This window comes from Sapajus apella, unplaced genomic scaffold, assembly GCF_009761245.1.
Source record: "Sapajus apella isolate SASKATOON/1434 unplaced genomic scaffold, GSC_monkey_1.0 scaffold14, whole genome shotgun sequence".
NCBI lineage: Eukaryota > Metazoa > Chordata > Mammalia > Primates > Cebidae > Sapajus > Sapajus apella.
In genome coordinates, this window is record NW_022436954.1 from 1,054,662 (window position 1) to 1,069,727 (window position 15,066).

The 15,066-nt window shown below is 44.1% G+C and overlaps 1 protein-coding gene across 16 annotated transcripts in view; it reads right to left on the reverse strand.

The window, feature by feature from the left end:
* Positions 1-15,066, reverse strand: part of PPFIA1 (PTPRF interacting protein alpha 1) — a 119,313-nt gene that overhangs the window by 16,847 nt on the left and 87,400 nt on the right. For 7 of the 16 annotated variants that reach the window (XM_032282503.1, XM_032282502.1, XM_032282499.1 and 4 more), the window contains 7 exons: positions 14,370-14,521; positions 13,263-13,435; positions 12,877-12,970; positions 5,277-5,358; positions 4,969-5,169; positions 1,515-1,577; positions 994-1,020 (listed from right to left, as the gene is read on the reverse strand). In XM_032282503.1, coding sequence (XP_032138394.1) covers positions 994-1,020; positions 1,515-1,577; positions 4,969-5,169; positions 5,277-5,358; positions 12,877-12,970; positions 13,263-13,435; positions 14,370-14,521 — 792 coding nt within the window. Of the gene's footprint in view, positions 1-920; positions 1,021-1,514; positions 1,578-4,968; positions 5,170-5,276; positions 5,359-12,876; positions 12,971-13,262; positions 13,436-14,369; positions 14,522-15,066 lie in introns of all 16 variants that reach the window. The other 9 variants (XM_032282508.1, XM_032282506.1, XM_032282505.1 and 6 more) reach the window with 4 other exon arrangements.

A 15,066-nucleotide genomic window follows, 5' to 3' on the forward strand; every position in this document is an offset into this window, starting at 1 on the left:
AACAAGTTAAATAATTAATAAGGTTATTTATCTGGAGGAGAGGCACAGAATGCTTAAATCAAGGGTGAAAAAAGCCCAGAGTCACACTGTAGATATTTTGTTGGAAAGGGGGGGGAGGGGCAATATAATCAGCTGTATTTTAGGAGTGCAAATAGACGGAAACAGCTGCTTCAACTATCACCTTGTAATCAGGAAAACTATGATTTACAATCATTTTGATTTTTTTCAGATATATAATGATTCTTTGGAAGGCCTCAGATACCAATCCATTCGTGAGAGCCTCTAGAGCTGCCTGTCCACGCCTCATGGCTGTGATGTGCCACTGAGACACACACCCTGACGCAGAAAGCTGGTGACATCGCACTGAAGGAAGCACTGGTATTTAAGGCAAGCTGTCTGAATGCACAGAATGCAAAACAGTTGGGAGAGAGCTTCTGGTGAGTTAAAGAATTGAGAAGCTAAAATCCAAATGTACAGTAGTTGAAAAGAGGCTTAATTCCTTAGGATTACATTAGCAAGAAAATCTTTAAATGGACATAGTACTAGGATAGTATTTAGTAAAATATCAACACAAAGACATAGAGGAAAAGTCAGGATGCCAATTTTTTGTTTTGGAAATTTATTAGAATATAAATTTCCCCATCAGTATATCTTGTAATAATAATGTTACCCTACCAGGAAATTACATACATAATCTCAGAAGCTGCCTAAGCCACTTTGTATAAAAGATCATATGTTAAACAAAGCAATCTATGTTAATTAAAAATAACTGCCATGGTGCCATATGAGAAATATTCAAAATTGTCCATGAGACGTACTCTTTAATCCTATGATCTGCCTGCTCAATGCTTTCAAATCATTAACAATTCTGTAGTCTGAATAAATTAAGATGCTATAAACATCAAAAAAAAGTAAATTACACAAGTTTTCATACTCCAATTGCTTTTTGCTGCTGTACATGTAGTGAAGAATATATTAGAGAAAGACTCCAACCTGAGCCCAGCTTCCCTCCTCATCTTCCTGGGGTTACGTGGTTAGGAATGCAAAAGAACACAACTATTAGTATTGGTGAGCTCAGCAAGGCAGGCAAAGGAACTCTGCAGGGAAGGCACAGCTTCACTGAGGGAAGCTCAGACTATCAAAGCGTCATGCACAGCTCATGCAAAACCAACAATCTCCATTTCTCATGCAAGGAGCAGACTCTCTCCACACCAAGCACATCCATGGAAGGAGCAAGGGCCACACAACCACATGGAGCTCAACTGAGATCTCTCCAATAGGAGAGCTAGATTCAATCTATTCTAAATAGAGTCTACCAACTTTAAGTTCCTGGAAAAAATCTAAAATAAAATACAAATTCTACTTACACATTCAACTAATAACTAAAGGAAATACTTATCTGGAACAACTGAATGGAAAATAACATTTTTGTTTTCAACAAAAAGGCAAAGAACCCAGAGGGTCTGAGGTGGAGAATGCGCCGGGAGGAGTGCAGGCTGTGGCACGTGACTAACCGTTTGCGGCGTGGCTGCGAGCGTTTCCATCTCTTCGTGTGTTAACCAGACATTTCCTGTGGTCTAAGGTGACCCCAGTGCACCAGCCACATCCAGGGCAAGGGAAGCAGTGACAAAGAGGAGAGGGGCACACACATAAGCCACAGGCACAGAGAAGGGGCCGAGGAGGCAAAGTTCACTCTTCTCATTTTTCAGTTCAGATGCCCGAACAGAGTAACCATTCCCAGTTAACACCGTGTGGCCCACACCACAGCAGAAGGGCACATGATGCCCAGAGCTTTAGATGCCATGCTTACCCGAGGTATGTGAAATATCAAGAGAAGAAAACACGTTGTGTACTTCTGGAAACTGAGTAATTCTCAAGTAACTACTGATTCAATATATTTAAAACAGATGATGAAACTCTTGCTTTGGCTACAGGAAGGCTTTCTGCCGCAGATGCTCCGTGGTGGCCTGAAGGGCTGAAGGCAGGCCACAGGGCAGAGGGGCCACGGATATGCTAGACTGTGCTGATGGCTCTGTGCAGCCATCAGAACCAGACACGAGACACAGTGGCCTGCGTGTCTACTTGAGGGAGATGTTTTCCTTGCACTTTGACATGGTGTGAAGAGTTTGCCTTATGTGAGGTGCTCTCCATCATTACGGAAGACAGTGTACAAATACAGGAGAAACCACTTAGCACCTTCATTTCCAGCAAGGCTACTCTTACGTGAAACCACTGGGGAAGAGATCAGACACTGCTCACAAGGCATGCCATGGCAAAGGAGCTCTTGGAGCAACAGAAAAGAACAAGGCTTATTGTTCATTACCATCATTTTTTCACTAAGAAGGAAAAAATAAATAAATGAAAACTTTTTTTGTAAGGTAACTGGGAGCCCTGAATCCAGCCTTGACCTGCATCTTGGAGAAGTGTGTCTGTGAGGCTTTAAATCTCAACAAGAATTTGTCTTCGGCCGGGCACGGTGGCTCACACCTGTAATCCCAGTACTCTGGGAGGCCAAGGCAGGTGGATCACTTAAGGTCAGGAGTTCGAGAGCAGCCTGACCAATATGGTGAAATCCCATCTCTACTAAAACTACAAAAATTAGCAGGGCGTGGTGGTGGGCACCTATAATACCAGCTACTCAGGAGGCTGAGGCAGGAGAATTGCTTGAACCTCAGAGGCAGTGGCTGCAGTGAGCCAAGATCGCACCATTGCACTCCAGCCTTGGCTACTGGCTGAGAGAGAGGAAGACTCCATTTCAAAAAAAAAAAAAAAGAATTTGTTTTCTTCTGAGGAGACAAAAAGCCGAGTCTAGGAATCCAGCCAATGTAAAAAATCTGAACTTTATAAATTAGAAGTTGGCCTGCCCTTGTCTCCCAATAACCATTCATGTTTTCATTAAGATAGTTCTTAACTTTTTCCAGTAGGATAACCCGTCTTAAGGACTTCCCACATGAAGAAAACCTGTATGAGTACAGCTCATGTTTGATGAACATTTGCAGATTTGTGAACTGCTTGAAATCATGAGCTCCCAGGGTCTTTAGCTCTCCAAATGGAAAACACCTAAAGGCCAAACAAATCACATACAGTAAAGCACTGGTTACACGGCAACCAGTAATCTAATCTTTATTTTCCCCTTTAGTTTTTATTTTAAAAATTTGTCAACAAACCGGAATGATGGGGAAGGGAGAATCAGAATTCTTTAGGGATCTTTTCCAGGCATGGCTGTGCATGCCTGTAGTCACAGCTACTTGGGAGACTGAGACATACGGATTGCTTGAGCCCAGGAGTTCCAGACCAGCCTGGGTAACACAGTGAGACTCATCTCTACAAAAAATACAAAAATTCCTTAGGGATCAGTTGTGATGATGGGATAACAAGTATCTCTCAGTAGTTTGTCAGCTATATTTAAATGGATGCTTCTGGCTGGGCATGGGGCTCACGCCTATAATCCCAACACTCTGGGATGCTGAGGCAGTAAGATTGCTTGAGGCCAGGAGTTACAGACCAGCCTGGTCAACATAGCGAGACCTTGTCTCTAAAAAGTTTTTAGAAATTAGCTGGACATGGTTATGCACACCTGTAATCCCAACTGTTTGGGAGGCTGAAGTGACAGGATTGCTTGAGCCCAGGAAGTTGAGGCTGGAGTGAGCTATGACTGAGCCACTGCACTCCAGCCTGCGTGACACAGTAAGACCTTGCCTCTAAAAAATAAAAACCTTAAATAAATCAGTAAATAGATGGGTGCTTCTAAGAAGCCTGGAAGAGCCAGTACTCTGATCTGGACACAGTTTTCTTGTTTTTGTTTTCCTGAGACACAGTCTCACTCTATCGCCCAGGATGGAGTGCAATGGCGTGGCCTCAGCTCACTGCAACCTTCACCTCCTAGGTTCAAGCAATTCTCCCGCCTCAGCCTCCCAATAGCTTACTCCTTAAGATGCTACTTATACATGGAATGATATGGATAAATTTGCAGACATAACATTAAGTGAAAGAAGCCAGACACAAAAGAGTGAATACTACACAATCTTGTTTATATACAAGTACAAAACAAACGGAGCAGTCTATGGCGTCAGGAGCCAGCTGCTCACCCCTAGGGAAGGGGAGGTGCCTCAGAAGGAGCAGGGGGCCTTCGGAGCCCTGGGCAGATCCCATTTTTCAACATAGGTTTGGACCACACAGGGGATGATGTTGACTTTACAAATTCATTTAACTGTTCACTTATATGTGCATTTCTCTACATGTATAATATATTCCAATAACATTTAAAAATACACTATAATTGGCTTAGCAAATATCTTTATATATAGTACAAATGTTTATTACTCATTCAGTTTGAATCATGAAATAGGAAATGAAATTAAAAATGTTTAATTATTGCCAGGGTTTGTATATTGGAAAAAGGAGAAAAAAAATTTTTTTTTAATTTAAAAAAAAATTTTTTTTTAATTTAAAAAAAAATGTTAATTATAAAATGTGTCCTTAAAATACTACCTTTTTCCTTTAGGAGGCCCTTAGATTGACTCCATTTTGAGAAATTTGGCTGGGTGTGGTGGCTCATGCCTGTAATCCCAACACTTTGGAAGGCTGAGGTGGGAGGACTGCTTGAGCCCAGGAGTGCAAGACCAGCCTGGGCAACATAGTGAGACCCCCATCTCTACCAATTTTTTTTTAATGTGACAAATTCGTATTTAAATTTGTAATAACTACGTTCCTATCTTTAAAAAACCTCATATTTTTATAGTATGATGCCATTGCAGCCAATCTTTCATAAAAGCATTTAATAAAGTTTCCTTTGACCATCCAATTCCCCAAAATTAAAAGTTCTAATGTATTTGGTGCTAAAAGTTTGCATTAGAATTACGCTTGGTGTGCTGTTAAGGAACTGGAGAAGTAATGTTAACAGGCAGTGATACCTTCGGAGAGGCATTCCCTGTTTCCAAAGAATGCAGGAGTTGTCTCTGAACGTACCGTTCTAGACGTGGGCGGGGCAGATGGGCTGGTCAGCGACATGATCTCCTGGATGGCCAGCCTCAGCTTCAGCCTGTGCAGGGGGTTGCTGATCCCGATCTCACGCTGGATCTCTGTGTCGGACAGGGCTGACATGATGGCCCCGCTTTTCACGTTTGCACGGCAGGCAGCCACATACCAGGCTGGCATCCCAACCCAGAGCTGGAAGCGGAAAGGGGAAGGCAGCAGAGTGAGGTACAGTCTACGAGGTGGAGCAGCAAGTTTATGTAATGTAGCCCACACAACTATGGATTAAATGAAGGATGTACCTCCAGCCACACCACAACCGTTGGCCCGTCCCATTGGGCAAAAGGTAAACCTTGTCTCCGGGCTTCCTCCAGCAATTCATGCCTACAAAGGAGAAGACACTGAAAATCAAAGAATCAGCCAGGCATGGTAGCTCACACCTATAATCCCAGCTCTTTGGGAGGCCGGGATGGGAGGATCACTTAAGCCCAGGAGTTCAAGACTAGCCTAGACACATAGCGAGAACTCATCTCTACAAAAAAATTGAAAAACTTAGTGAGGTGTGGTGGCACACACCTGTAGTCCTGGCTACTCAGGAGGCTGAGGCAGGAAGACTGCTTGAGGCCAGTAGTTCAACAGCATCCTGGGCAATAAAATGAGATGCATCTCTCCAAAAAAAAAAAAAAGTTAGCCAGGCATGGTGACACATGCCTGTAGTCTCAGCTACTTGGGAGGATGAGGTGGAAGGACTGCTTGAGCGCAGGAGGTCAGGCTACAGTAAGCCATGACTGCGCCACTGCACTCCAGCCTAGGCAACAGAGCGAGACCCTATCTCTTAAAAAAAAAAAAAAATTAAAACCAGCAAAAACAAAATCAAGGAACCACTATTATATGCATATATTTAAGAAGTGAACCAAGAATTATGAGCATTTGCAGAAGTCTAACAGTATACAGTCTGCCCTCTGTATTTGCGGATTCTACATCCACACATTCAGCCAACTGCAGATCAAAAATATTCAGGGCGAAAAAGCCAATAAAAACCATATAGTACAACAGCTATTGACATAGCATTTACATAACATTAGGTATTCTAAGTTAACCTGGAGATGATTTAAAGTCTATGGGAGATTCTGCCTACATTATATGCAAATACCATGCCATTTTATATAGGAGACTTCCGTTTCCATGAATTTTGGTATTTAGGAGGGGTCCTGGAACCAATCCCCCATAGAGCCTGACAGATGACTATAAATTCTCATGATTTTCCTTTAATCTTCTACAGCTTTAATATTATCAACACCATCCATTTCACAGCAGTTCTGTGTATACTCCAAAGAGTGCCTGAATGAGGAAATACTGACTGGCTCCCTCTGATTCTCCACAGAATCCCCGTCCCCTCACAGAATCAAAGAGTTATTACCAACTTTAAAACACCAGCAGTCTTCCCACCCACGGTATAGGACATCCAAGGAAAATAATCACTATTCCCTTTTTAAAAACGGAAGACAACTATCTGGAAAGAGGAAACCACACCTGGGTCTAAACAAAGTAAGTAGCCTCTCTTAATGAGAATCTTTCAAAATGTTCAGCATTTACCCAAAGGAAGAAGGAAAAAGAATACTGCAGATTTTTTTTTTTTTTTTTCAGACAGACTCTCACGGCTTCAAGCAATTTTTCTGCCTCAGCCTTTTTTTTTTCTTTTTGAGACAGAGTCTTGCTCTGTCACCCAGACTGGAGTGCAGCGGTGCAATCTTGGCTCACTGAAGCCTCTGCCTCCCAGGTTCAAGCAATTCTCCTGCCCCAGCTCCTGAACAGCTGGGACTACAGCCATGTGCCACCACACTCAGATAATTTTTTCTAATTTTAGGTAGGGACGGGGTTTCACTGTTAGCCAGGTATCAATCTCCTGACCTCATGATCTACCCCCTCAGCCTCCCAAAGTGCTGGGATTACAGGCATAAGCCACCATGCCTGGCTGCCTCAGCCTTTTGAGTTGCTGGAACTACAGGCGTGCACTACCCGGCCTGGCTAATTTTTTTTTTTTTTTTTTTAGTATTTTTAGTAGAGAAGGGGTTTCACCATGCTGGCCAGGCTGGTCTTGAACTCCTGACCTCGTGATCAGCCCACCTCCACCTCCCAAAGTGCTGGAATTACAGGCGTGAGCCACCCACCGTGCCCAGCCATACTGCAGACTTTTAACACTAAAATGTTATGATCTAATGTAGCAGACAAGTAGTGGATAGCTGTCTCTACTCTATGCTGCCATGTAGCTGACTACTTGCTGAATCAAGTCACTGGGTCATCTGCGGTTTACTCCACAGGCCTCCTACCCAGGAGATCTGAAATGCTAACAGCTTTCTCAGTGCAGGGGGAGCCTGAATGCAAGAATGTGTCACTGCTGACCACAAAGAGGCAGGCAGGGTTAGTCCTGCCACACATCTCTTTGTGTGATTGTAAATATTCTGTATGCCTTATTTTTAAATACGCCACATAATTTTGTCTAACATGCGTATTTGAGAAACAACATTATAAGCTTGGTGAATCTCATCTTATTTTTCAAGGCTTTCAAAGAGACTGTTTAAAAACATAAAAAGCCTCAGAGAGCAGGTGTCAGTGTAATGGAAAGGACATGTACATTTGGTTTGCACCCATGGATATCCCCAAGTCATTTAAACATTCCTAGGCTGCTTTTAGTTCATTTTTTCTGTAATAATTTCTGTAGGACATGCCATAGAATCTCTTATTTCAAAAAATTTGATATTGGCTCTTGAATGTATTTCAATAGCAGCAGACTTTCCTTAGGACTATGAAGTGGAATCGCAAGATGCCAACACCAAATGAAGGGGGCGGGAGGAAGGGCGCCGCCAATCATCAGGTGGCGGCTGAAAACCTGCCTTCTGTTCCCTTGGGACAAATGCTCCTCAAAGACAGCCAGCAGGGCTTCCATCACACACTGGTGGGTCTAGGAAGTAGTGCAGGTAATTCCTGCCACATCAATCACAGAAAAAGCTCTGAACGCTAACAATATGGTTAACTGTTAAAGCCCTGAGCATCCATGGCCGGGCCAAGGAGAAGGGAGAACTTCACTAATGCCAAGTCAGGAGAGTTTTCAGCCTATGCTCAGCCCTGGCACTTTGCCAGAGACTTCATTTTTTAACAATAGATACTTACTGTAAACAAAAATACAAGGTCAAAAAATCATTCTTTACTTCTATTACTTAGAGACTGGTGTACACTGACCTGGACTGCACCAGCACCCTCTTCCTGGCAACGATCGCTAGCTTTCATAAAGTCTTTTTTAGAATGGAGACGCTTCTGGGTTCAGAGGCAACAGTGGAGACAATGTTAAGACAGTAGAGGTAGAAGGATGTGTGTGAGAGTCGCAGGAAGTTAAGGAGCTGGCAGAGGGGATTCCAGTTGGGTGGCGGGCCCAGGCCTTGGTCTGTGTCCTTGCTCCCCTCCCCTATCACACCAGTCTATGATCTGTAAGACCAAACATGGGACCTGACCCCTGGGCTGGCTCTCCAGGTGGGAACCCTAGAGCCTCTGTTTTCTCTGAGGGGGTGTTGGGGGAGGGGGCTGGTCCAATCGTGGGAAGAAGGCCCCTGTATTGAGAGGATGCAGAGTCCAGAACCTGGAGGTGGCTGAGACCATGCCACCCTGGCCCTCTGGGCTGTTTAGTTACATGAACGACTACATTCCTCCTTGTCGCCTGATCTCAGACTTGGGTCTTTCACTCGATACTGAGAATGCTATAACGCAAAAAGGTCACATAATTTGTGAATAAAGATGCACATTTTATAATTAGGACATAGCATAATGATAAGGTTGTCTTTCATAATGAGAAACCTGTGTGAGTTTTGGCAGATCAAATAGTATATAAGGGATAGAGAAGAAGTACTTTCTTTTAACTGTCCAAAGTAAATATATTGCTTTGCTTTCATAAGACCTTTTCAACCCTCTGGCACCCTGCAGAGTGAACGAGACTTGCTTTCACAGGTACAGTTGCCGCCTGGGTGACAGAGCAGCCCTCTCTCCAAAAAACAGCAACAAAATAACACCACCACCACAAGTACAGTTCTATGACCCAGTCAAAGCCCCTTCCATGCTCCACGGCCATGGCACCCTGGAAGAATCCTGAGGACGGATGTGGGGTCACCCTAATGAGAAATGGATGGAGTCAGCATTTCTCATGCAAAACTAAAAAGATGCTTGGGCTGGGTATGATGGCTCACACCTGTAATCCCAACACTTTGAGACGCGGAGGCGGGAAGATCACTTGAGGCCAGGAGTTCAAGGTTCCAAGACCAGCCTGGTCAACACAGTGAGACCTCTGTGTCTACTAAAAATAAAGGTCAAGGCTGCAGTGAATGGTGAATATGCCACTGCACTTCAGCCTGGGAAACAGAGCAAGGGTCTGTCTCAAAAATAAAAAAATAAAAAGATCCTCTCATGAAGCTCAGCACAGAGCCTGAGGCTGGTGACTGCCCACACTCAGCCCAGCAGGCCTCCCGAATCTGCTTACCCTGAGAAAGTACTATGAAGACAAAAAGGAGAAAATAAAAAGGGAATACTTTAAAAGCAAGGTTACTTAAAGAGATTGAGTTTCAATAATACTAGGGAATTCCAGGAGGACTGTGAAAGCCCTATCAAAGCTGACAAATGGCTCTGGGACAGCCAACCCCGACTTGCGGGTTCATTACTACACATCTCAGGCACCAAACGCCCGCACCATGCTGCGTCTTACAAAACTTGAAATCAGCTTGCCACCAAACTCCCCAGGTTCCTTAAGTTCTCTGTAAGTGAAAGCGCTGGCTGTGTAAATTTAGCAGTTAAAAGCACATCTTTAGAGTTAAATCAGGGGTTAAGAAGAAGAAAACAATTCTGAGAAATATACTTTCATTCTTAAATCAAGAATGTCATAAATGTTAAACTGTCTTCACACAATACTTTTTCTGGAAAACACAAACAATTTTTTCACATTTATAAACAAACACTAGGCTGGGTGCGGTGGCTCACGCCTGTAATCCTAGCACTTTGGGAGGCTGAGGTGGGCAGATCACTTGAGGTCAGGAATTAGAAACCAGCCTGACCAACATGGTAAAACCCCAGCTCTACTAACAATTCAAAAAAATTAGGTGGGCATGGTGGCACGCACTTGTAATCCCAGCTACTGGGAGGCTGAGGCAGAAGAATCGCTTGAAGCTGGGAGGCGGGAGGTTGCAGTGAGCCAGGATTGTGCCATTGCATTCCAGCCTGGTGACAGAGTGAGACTCTGTCTCAAAATAAATAAATAAATAAAGCACTTTTTCTAAAATCAATTTTATCTCAATTGAAGTGAAAGAAATGAAACTGCCCTCTACAGGCAGACAAATAATCTTTGTACTTGGAAATTTTCCGTGCTAAGGTGCTGGTACATTGCAGGGCTTCCACATGGATCCCAAGCACAACATAAAGGACAGAAAAGACCCCCTCTCAGACACTCAGTTACAGCCGTGACAGCAGAGTCAGATGTTTAATGCCCACGGCACACATCTGAACATCACAGCTCCACAGAACCCTACCTACCACCGACACATGTACGCAAGTGCACGAAGCCAGCATGACGTTTAATCACGTGCTTGGGCAAGGAACACAAAGGCTGTCCTCAGGCTCAGTGCAATGGCTCATGCCTTTAATCTCAGCACTTTAGGGGGGTCAAGGCAGGAGGATTGCATAAGCCCAGGAGTTCAAGACCAGCTTGGGCAACATAGGGAGATCATGTCTCTACAAAAAAAATAAAATAAATTAGCCAGGCAGGTGGCACGTGCCTGCAGTCCTAGCTACTTGGGAGGATATAGTGGGAGGATCGCTTGAGCCCAAGAGGTTGAGGCTGCAGTAAGCTGAGATCACGCCACTGCATTCTGGGTGACAGAGCAAGACCTGTCTCAGAAAACAACAACAAAAAACAAAGGTTGTCCACTTAACAGCCCAGTGCTCAAACATACCTCCTAGAAATTACAAAATAAAATTTAAAAACAGAATAAAAAAATTTGGACCAGCCATGGTAGCTCATATCTGTAATCCCAGCACTTTGGGAGGCTGAGCAGGAGGATCACCTGAGTTGGAGACCAGGTTGCCCAACATGACGAAACCCCGTCTCTACTAAAAATACAAAAAATTAGCCAGGTGTGGTAGTGGGCACCTGTAGTCCCAGCTACTCAGGAGGCTGAGGCAGGAGAGTTGCTTGAACCCGGGAGGTGGAGGTTGCAGTGAGCCGAGATGGTGCCACCGCACTCCAGCCTGTGCGACAAGAGGGAAACTCCGTCTCAAAAAAAAAAAAAAAAGGGGGGGGAAATTTCTACAATTTTTTTTTCCTATGTAAAACACAAACTTCTGGGGAAAGGGAGTGGTTGGACCAAGCTGCACTGCCACAAACCTTACCGTTTTTATTATAGTAAGTATGAGGAAGTGAAATAAAACACATTAGCAAAAATCTAAGGAATGCAATTTTCCTAGCATGGTTCCAGGAGGCAGAAAGTTTAGTTCTAACATTAAGTTTCACAGGGCCACATGGCAACTACCCAAGTTATTTTAAAACATTCTTACACAGTTCAAACATAGCACTGTTCAAATCAGATTTTGCTGTTAAGTGGTTTCTATAAATTTCCATTTACAGGGAACCAAGAAACTGACTATTCCTATGGTATTGTTAACCTAAGAGCATTTCACCTAAAATGTAATAAACAAAGAATTTATAATGGCTTTGAAAACACAACTAAAATGAGGTAGATTTCACAACAGAAAAATCAGCCGGCAACTCTAGGGGCTAAAGGCAAAGGGGCCGCTAGGGAAGAGGGTCCCCATAAGCTCTGGAACACCTGTGGACCAGTGTCTTTGAGCCCCAAGTTCCAGATGAGCGTTGGTTTCTCAGGGCACTTTCAGTTAGAATCATCACAGAGCCCGTTAAGTTTCACCCTGTCTCAAGGCCTGTATTACCATCTTCCACATTTCTCAAGCTCAGCTCTCACCCCATAGACTACACAAACTGCCTATTTTGTTGCAGAAATGGGTTTAGTTTTGTTCTTCATTTGTTGGCTCACTTGGGTATTGTCTCAGCCTATCTAGTTCATCTATAGTCAACCAACACACAATTCACCCCGAATCAGAGAAGGCCCAGGGACAGAAACCCCCAATTCTTCCACGCCCTTACCCTGGGGCACCACAATGCCTGTGCTCCTTTGCTGAAAGCCATACCAAATATTATAGCTTCTTGTCAGACACAGATTTAGTTTAGAATTAAAACTTAATAAACAGGCTACAGAATCTGAAGTCTACTTGAGATAAAAATACAAAATCTACAGAAGAGAAAGAAATGCAACACGTGAATGTTTCAGACAGATCACTAGTATGAACAGCAAACCCTGAACACTGGCAGGCAACAACTGCTGTAGCGGCCACATTACGGCTTGTTTATGACTTGCTGGCACTGTTTAAAGAAATCTATGCACGTTGTCCCATTTAATTCTCGTAAAAGCCATACAAAGTATGTACTACTAGGATCCCCACTTTACAGAAAACCAAAGCACAGAGATGCTAAGCCACTTCCTTGACATCACAAAGTGAACCTGGGCAGGTGCCAGAACCGACTCCAGTGCTCAGGCAACTAAGCCCAACTCTCACCCACCCCATCGCCTAATTGGACAACTTTTCAAGGTGACAGGAATACTGTGTGAGTTTCTTCAAAATTTCACAAACACTCTAAGTCTTCCAGAAAATCTGGCTTAATTAAGGCTGCAGGTAAAGCTTTCAGAATATAATGTATATACACATAGCTAGATATTTATAATTGACAAACACTAGTTAGAGCTTAGGCACAACTGAAAACCATTCACTGAGATGAAGAAATAATACAAAGCTTACTTTTTTTGAAGTTTACGATTTTTTTCAGCTTGTCCTCCCAATTTGCTAAGTCCCAAGGCATCCTGAGATGAGTTATCCATTTCGGAAACACCAGCTATGAGGAAGCAGAACAGCCCAAAAAGAAAATCAGCATGACAGAGTTCTATGTTTTCATAAATGGGTGGATGAATATTTGCAGGTTCAGAGCAAAATCATTTTTTAAGGCTAAGCTTCTGACTAGACAACTAAACACACAGGACAAAAATGGTCAATACAGGATCCCTGGAGAGCGCACAGCTCCCGGAGCACCACGTGGGAACCGCTGGCCAAGCACGCAGCAGTCACCGAAGGCAGTACCTTCCTCCCCGACTCCTGGCTGCTGAGAAGGGTGTGGAAAACCAACCAACCTTGTCCTAATGCTTCTTTGCCAGTTTGTCCAGGTCGGCCCTTTTCTTTCTTGCCAAACAAGCGGCCAATGGAGGACTTAATGCCCTTCTTCTTGGGGGCTTTGTGGAGCGAGTCCTGGCTACTGTTGCTACTGCTGGGATTGCTCACGGGACCATCCTGGGAGCCTGTGGAGCTTCGAGGAAAGAAAACGACCTTTACCACGTGTCCTTGTTACAACAACACTGCACTCACACGCACCAGGATACTTCACATATTAACAGTCGCAATCTTCCCTACGAGCACTTCCAGTCTCCTTCACACAAATCTTCCTCACCAAGCACAATGTGCATGATAAAGGCAGGCTCCCAGCAAGGCCACAGCACGGAGACCCATTCTGGGCAGCTGAGACTCTCTCTGACATGGAGCTCCCCTCCACTCCAGGGGAGGCCCTGACTGCGCCATCAGGTGCCAAGCCCAATGGTATCCGCCTCCCATCCCTCCAGCAGCTCCCACAATTGCCCTGAGCATTACTCTTCTCAGCTGAGAAACTCGGCAATGTTAACTGCTGTAAAAATTAATATACACGCCTTCCCTTGTGTACTGCCTGGTACAGAACCAAAATCCAACAGAGTTTAAAAAAAGACAGCATACTAGTAACAAAATAGCTAACTGGTTTCCTGAGAGAAGACACTTAATAAGTGGGTAAAGGACAACATGGAACTCTCAACAGCCTACAAAGGCACAAGAGGGCACCTGAGAGGCACGGGTTGTCCTAGAGAGTGGATCCTATCCCAAGCCTGTCATCCGCTTGCCAATCTCCCCATCAAGAATAGAAAGTAGTCAATTTGTAGACTCTGAAGATGTTAAGTTTTTCTAAAATTTGCTGATATCACTTGACTCCTTTCTTTCTAAACTAAGCTTTCCCAAACATGTGCATCTTCTGCTGGATTTCACTAAAGCACAGAGCAATGGTAGGCATTCTAAGTGTAACATGTAAATACACTCATCTGAATTCACAGGTAATTCTAGAAAATCACTGTTTTATCCAAGAAAAGACTCCCAGATTTCTCAACAATGGAAAGGAAAGGACAAGCAGGCTCCGCACAGAGCTGCTGCAGGCTCCTTACTTCCTCAGGTCCCTGATGTCCTCGTGGCTGACGGTGTGCAGCGCCCCTTTGTGCAGCCGGTCTAACCGAAGGGCTCTGGGGGAGGAAGGCGGGGAGGTTTCACACTTGATAGTTGTCTTGTCATCTCGTACCTCTTCTCTGGAAGCTGGCAACTGAGGGGTGACAAAAGCACAACCTTAATGGCAGACTGTGAAAAAAAATCAGGCCTTGAATTATAACCATAAACTTCTCTGAAAATCGATTTGCTGTGCTTTCTGCCAGCACAGAAAGTCTGGTTTCAGTATGGCACCTTTCTGAAGAGCCACGCAGCACAGCAAGCACAGGGCCGTCAGACTCCTAGTCTACATGCCGTGGTGCCCGGCAGGACACAGGGATGCCCCTCAGCCTCAGCCTCCTCCATGCAGCCCAAGGTTCTGCCCTCCCTGGAATCTTAGGCACATTATGAGGACAGTCGCTGAAGGGGCAGCAGAGATCTAAACAATGCCTATAAACCACACCATTACAAATGTTAGACAAATGAAGAGCCAGCAACAAATATGTTTATCTGCTGATGTCTTTCAAAAAAAAAAAAAAAAAAAAAAAAACCACGAAGAGAGCAGAAATCTCTTGGGCAAAACTGTCAAATACCTTTTTGTCTGAAAGGGAAAGAAAATAAACAAGGATCCCCCCCATACACGTGTATAACTCGTATTTCTCA